This window comes from Sinocyclocheilus grahami, unplaced genomic scaffold (assembly GCF_001515645.1).
Source record: "Sinocyclocheilus grahami isolate Dianchi unplaced genomic scaffold, SAMN03320097.WGS_v1.1 scaffold482.1, whole genome shotgun sequence".
Classification (NCBI taxonomy): Eukaryota; Metazoa; Chordata; class Actinopteri; order Cypriniformes; family Cyprinidae; genus Sinocyclocheilus; species Sinocyclocheilus grahami.
In genome coordinates, this window is record NW_015505661.1 from 88,254 (window position 1) to 94,253 (window position 6,000).

General features: G+C 49.3%; 1 protein-coding gene across 6 annotated transcripts in view; it reads left to right on the forward strand.

The window, feature by feature from the left end:
• The window catches only part of LOC107553827 (RIMS-binding protein 2), a 57,094-nt gene that overhangs the window by 29,749 nt on the left and 21,345 nt on the right, over positions 1 to 6,000 (forward strand). For 4 of the 6 annotated variants that reach the window (XM_016236130.1, XM_016236131.1, XM_016236132.1 and 1 more), the window contains one exon: positions 1,960 to 2,013. The exons of the other annotated variants lie outside the window; for them this stretch is intronic. In XM_016236130.1, the coding sequence (XP_016091616.1) occupies positions 1,960 to 2,013 (54 nt within the window). The remainder of the gene's footprint in view (positions 1 to 1,959; positions 2,014 to 6,000) is intronic. 6 annotated transcript variants of the gene reach the window in all.

A 6,000-nucleotide genomic window follows, 5' to 3' on the forward strand; every position in this document is an offset into this window, starting at 1 on the left:
ATAAGTATTACATGAATTGAATCAGTTGAATGTGTCAAATTAGCTCCTTCTTGATCTGGTGAAAATGCACATATCATTCCAAGAGCATTTTGGGAATCTCATTTAAGTAAAGTCTGCTTAAATGAAACAGTTATTCACTTTTGATTATGTTTGTCTCATGGTTACATTTCTGTTAAGTTTTACTTTTCTCAGTGTAATTTTACAATTTTGTGAATATCTGTCTCTTTATGAAAAATTTTTATTGTTACGATTTCTTTTAAAATATATTTATGAATAAGTATGATACAGAAAGGGTTACAAAAATCCATGATGTATTGAATATATGAAGCAATAAATGGTATATTATATTTCAGTTTTTGTCATTTTTGTTTTGAGTTATCTTTTTGGAGACCTGAGCAGCCATTGGGATTGTAGTATGAAAACGTCCCAGGTTACGTATGTAATCATGGTTCCCCGAGGGAACGAGACGCTGCGTCGGAAAACGCTAGGGGAACGCCTTCAGTGATACCAAGCTCTGAATCATATGTGTAATCAGTCCAATCGATGGGCGAGACGTCAGAGGCAGGTGACGTCATGACCAGGAAGCTTTAAAAGCACGTGAGGTGCAGCCGACGTTAGCTTCTAGGAGTGATGCAAGCTTTAGTAGGGATGTCGGAAGTATGGACTTGCGACGCAGCGTCTCGTTCCCTCGGGGGACCATGGTTACATATGTAACCTGGGACGTTCCCCTTCGGGAACTCGAGCTACGTTGGAAAACGCTAGGGGAACGAGATGTCCACACCGCCAGACTTGCAAATCCCTGCCTAGTGTGGAAGAGCACAGCTATGGCAAGAGAACAGAGGGGCCTGGAGTGGCTCGCAAATCTAGGTCATAGAACCTGACGAATGTGAGGGGCATAGACCATCCCACAGCGTCGCAGATGTCCTGCATAGGAACACCTGCCAGAAAGGCCTTGGAGGCCGCCACACTTCTTGTTGAGTGAGCCTTGACCCCCAATGGTGAGGGGAGATCAGAGGACTCATAGGCAACAGTAATGGCATTCACTATCCACCGGCTGAGGGTCTGCTTGGAAGCAGGATGACCTCTCTTAGGGGGACCATAGCACACAAGCAGTTGGTCCGCCTTTCTCCACAGGGCAGCTCTGTGGACGTATGCATCGGGGGAAAGGCGTACACACAAAGCCTCGGCCAATTCTGTACCGTAGCATCCAGCCCCAGTGGAGCTGGATGAGTCAGAGAGAACCAGAAGGGACATTGCGATGTCTGACAAGTCGCAAACAAGTCCACCTGAGCCTGGCCAAAAACTCTCCATATCTGCTTCACCACCTCGGGATGAAGTATCCATTCCCTGGGCCTCGGCCCCTGCCTCGACAGGATGTCTGCTCAGGATGCCCAGGAATATGAACTGCTCTCAGCGAGAGGAGTTTGCCCTGGGACCACACAAGTATCTGGTGCGCCAGCTTGTATAAGGGGCGCGAACGTAGACCTCCCTGGTGGTTGATATAAAAGACCACCACTGTGTTGTCGGTGCGCACAAACACATGGCGATCTCTTAGGTCTGGAAGAAAGTGTTTGAGGGCTTGAAACACGGCCAGCATCTCCAGGCAGTTGATGTGCCACGTGAGATGGCGACCACTCCACAGACCGCGGGCAGGGTGGCCACTCATGACCGCTCTCCAACTGGTGAGGGACGCGTCCGTCGCTAGCGTTACGCGCCGACAAGGAGCGCCCAGCACCGGGCCCTGAGACAAGAACCAAGGTTTCCTCCACATGTCTAAGGCACGTAGGCATCGCCACGTGACCTTGATCATGCGAAGCGGGTTTCCCCTCGGGGAGAACCCCTTGGTCTTGAGCCACCACTGTAAGGGTCTAATGTTCAGCAGGCCAAGAGTTATCACGTTGGACGCAGCTGCCATCAGACCCAGCAGCTTTTGAAACTGAGGAGGAGCTGTACTCGGAGATGCAGCTGGAAGAAGGGCGGCGCCGCAGCATCAACTCACACAACACATTAAAGGTATGGAACAGACACCCTTCCGGCCGCCGTCTGTCTTGGGCGTGGGCCACAGGGCCGCAGGCTAGAGGCTGGGATAGACGAAGGGGGATGGAGTATGCCGTGTTCTCTAGGGCTCCTCCCAAGGGGTGGTACTAGATGATTGGCACTTCAACCTTATAAAATAGGCTTGAAAGGCCAACTGCAGTTCAGTTAAGGGGATCTTTAGAGGTAAGAGTATTTTTTGTTATAAAGTAACTCAGTGGATTTGTCCTGAATGTGACTAGCGCTGGGTTTTTTGTGATGGTGAATTTAAAGTAGGGGGTGATAGACCTCTGATGTTGTACATAAAGCTTGAGCGGCAGGATCTTAACGGGTCACCCCATCCTCAGTCTCTCCTGGGTCCTAAAAGCGGGGTTGCTTTGCACTACCGAACTTCGACGTCATTCAGTCATTTAGCCAGCTTTGTATAAGCCTGTCCAGTCATACAAAGCTCGATACATCTGAATGGCTTAACCTGAGGCTGCACACGCAATGCATGAGAAAACGGTCTGAACATGCTTTATGCTCTCCAGATGTTGCAAACTCTGTTGTTCAGTTTTAAGTATTGCATCACTATTCATCTGTATCTGGTAGAAATCGATCTGGATTACTCTATATAGTAGAAGTGACTCTTGTTACTTGGAATTGACAGGATTATTTAGCAGATTCTTAGATTTATTGCATATGACAATCACATATGTGCAGATACATACAGTGTGTATTTGTTTGCTATGCCTGAAGTGTTTACCTCATGGAATATAACGCCATGGTTTTATGTGTTTGTGATTATTATTAAATAAAGACTGTTTTTTTGTGTGTGCTCTGTGTATAAGTATTACATGAATTGAATCAGTTGAATGTGTCAAATTAGCTCCTTCTTGATCTGGTGAAAATGCACATATCATTCCAAGAGCATTTTGGGAATCTCATTTAAGTAAAGTCTGCTTAAATGAAACAGTTATTCACTTTTGATTATGTTTGTCTCATGGTTACATTTCTGTTAAGTTTTACTTTTCTCAGTGTAATTTTACAATTTTGTGAATATCTGTCTCTTTATGAAAAATTTTTATTGTTACGATTTCTTTTAAAATATATTTATGAATAAGTATGATACAGAAAGGGTTACAAAAATCCATGATGTATTGAATATATGAAGCAATAAATGGTATATTATATTTCAGTTTTTGTCATTTTTGTTTTGAGTTATCTTTTTGGAGACCTGAGCAGCCATTGGGATTGTGGTATGAAAACGTCCCAGGTTACGTATGTAATCATGGTTCCCCGAGGGAACGAGACGCTGCGTCGGAAAACGCTAGGGGAACGCCTTCAGTGATACCAAGCTCTGAATCATATGTGTAATCAGTCCAATCGATGGGCGAGACGTCAGAGGCAGGTGACGTCATGACCAGGAAGCTTTAAAAGCACGTGAGGTGCAGCCGACGTTAGCTTCTAGGAGTGATGCAAGCTTTAGTAGGGATGTCGGAAGTATGGACTTGCGACGCAGCGTCTCGTTCCCTCGGGGGACCATGGTTACATATGTAACCTGGGACGTTCCCCTTCGGGAACTCGAGCTACGTTGGAAAACGCTAGGGGAACGAGATGTCCACACCGCCAGACTTGCAAATCCCTGCCTAGTGTGGAAGAGCACAGCTATGGCAAGAGAACAGAGGGGCCTGGAGTGGCTCGCAAATCTAGGTCATAGAACCTGACGAATGTGAGGGGCATAGACCATCCCACAGCGTCGCAGATGTCCTGCATAGGAACACCTGCCAGAAAGGCCTTGGAGGCCGCCACACTTCTTGTTGAGTGAGCCTTGACCCCCAATGGTGAGGGGAGATCAGAGGACTCATAGGCAACAGTAATGGCATTCACTATCCACCGGCTGAGGGTCTGCTTGGAAGCAGGATGACCTCTCTTAGGGGGACCATAGCACACAAGCAGTTGGTCCGCCTTTCTCCACAGGGCAGCTCTGTGGACGTATGCATCGGGGGAAAGGCGTACACACAAAGCCTCGGCCAATTCTGTACCGTAGCATCCAGCCCCAGTGGAGCTGGATGAGTCAGAGAGAACCAGAAGGGACATTGCGATGTCTGACAAGTCGCAAACAAGTCCACCTGAGCCTGGCCAAAAACTCTCCATATCTGCTTCACCACCTCGGGATGAAGCATCCATTCCCTGGGCCTCGGCCCCTGCCTCGACAGGATGTCTGCTCAGGATGCCCAGGAATATGAACTGCTCTCAGCGAGAGGAGTTTGCCCTGGGACCACACAAGTATCTGGTGCGCCAGCTTGTATAAGGGGCGCGAACGTAGACCTCCCTGGTGGTTGATATAAAAGACCACCACTGTGTTGTCGGTGCGCACAAACACATGGCGATCTCTTAGGTCTGGAAGAAAGTGTTTGAGGGCTTGAAACACGGCCAGCATCTCCAGGCAGTTGATGTGCCACGTGAGATGGCGACCACTCCACAGACCGCGGGCAGGGTGGCCACTCATGACCGCTCTCCAACTGGTGAGGGACGCGTCCGTCGCTAGCGTTACGCGCCGACAAGGAGCGCCCAGCACCGGGCCCTGAGACAAGAACCAAGGTTTCCTCCACATGTCTAAGGCACGTAGGCATCGCCACGTGACCTTGATCATGCGAAGCGGGTTTCCCCTCGGGGAGAACCCCTTGGTCTTGAGCCACCACTGTAAGGGTCTAATGTTCAGCAGGCCAAGAGTTATCACGTTGGACGCAGCTGCCATCAGACCCAGCAGCTTTTGAAACTGTTTCACAGTGAGTGACCAGCCTTCTCTGACTCTCGCGACTGCAGTGAAGATCGACTCGATCCGAGCAGGAGACAAACGTGCCTGCATCGTGGTCGAATCCCACACCACGCCCAGATAAGTGGTCCTCTGTAATGAAGAAAGCACACTTTTCTTGGCGTTTAGTCTTAACCCCAACTCTTTCATATGAGCGAGAACGACATCTCGATGCTGAACCGCCATCTGCTCTGATTGAGCTAAAATCAACCGATCGTCGATGTAATTGAGTATGCGGACGCCCTGGAGTCACAGAGGAGCCAGAGCAGCATCCACACACTTTGTGAAAGTATGGGGTGAGAGTGCTAGGCCGAAGGGAAGCACCCGACATTGGTAAGCTTTGCCCCTGAAAGCAAACCTCAGGAACTTCCTGTGACTGGGAAGGATGGAGACATGGAAATAAGCATCTTTTAGATCTATAGTGACAAACCAGTCCTCGGACCTGATCTGAGACACGACCTGTTTGACAGTGAGCATTTTGAACTTCAGACGCATGACTGAGTGGTTCAATAGCCGCAGATCTAAAATTGGACGATGAAGTACCGGCTGTAGAACCTGGACTCTCTGTCGAGAGGAGGGACCACCTCGATGGCCTCCTACCTCAAGAGAGTATTCACTTCTTGTTCTAATACCAGAGCCTGCTCGGGGCCCACTAATGTGAGGAATACCCCTTTGAAAGGTGGCGGCGGAGCGCCGAAATAAATGCGATAGCCTCTTTCTACAGTTTGCAGGACCCAACGAGATACATTTGGCAGTAGTTTCCACGCTGCTAAATAATCTACTAAGGGAACCAGTCTCTCGAGACTGTGTTTTTGGAGCTGCTAGCTGGATGCCCTGAAGCGGAGGACCGGCAGGAGACGGCCGAACTAGCTGCTCGAGAGACCCCCGAAGGGGTGGCGAGGCTCTCAGCTCCGCTACGGTTTTCTAATGTTTTCTAAATACTGAGAGAAACACTCGCTGGAGACCGCTGCGCCCTGGAACACTGGCAGGGTTGGCAAAACGATCTCCTGAGGACGCTGAGGAGAGACGGACACCGTATAATTTGGTGCACCCCGCTCTTCCCCAGTAGGGGCCACCCTCAGCAGTCCTGGGCTTAAAAATGTCAGGACCACTTCGTCGAGGGCTTCCTAGACTGAAGCACGACCCTCAGATCGGGCCTCGCCTTAGAA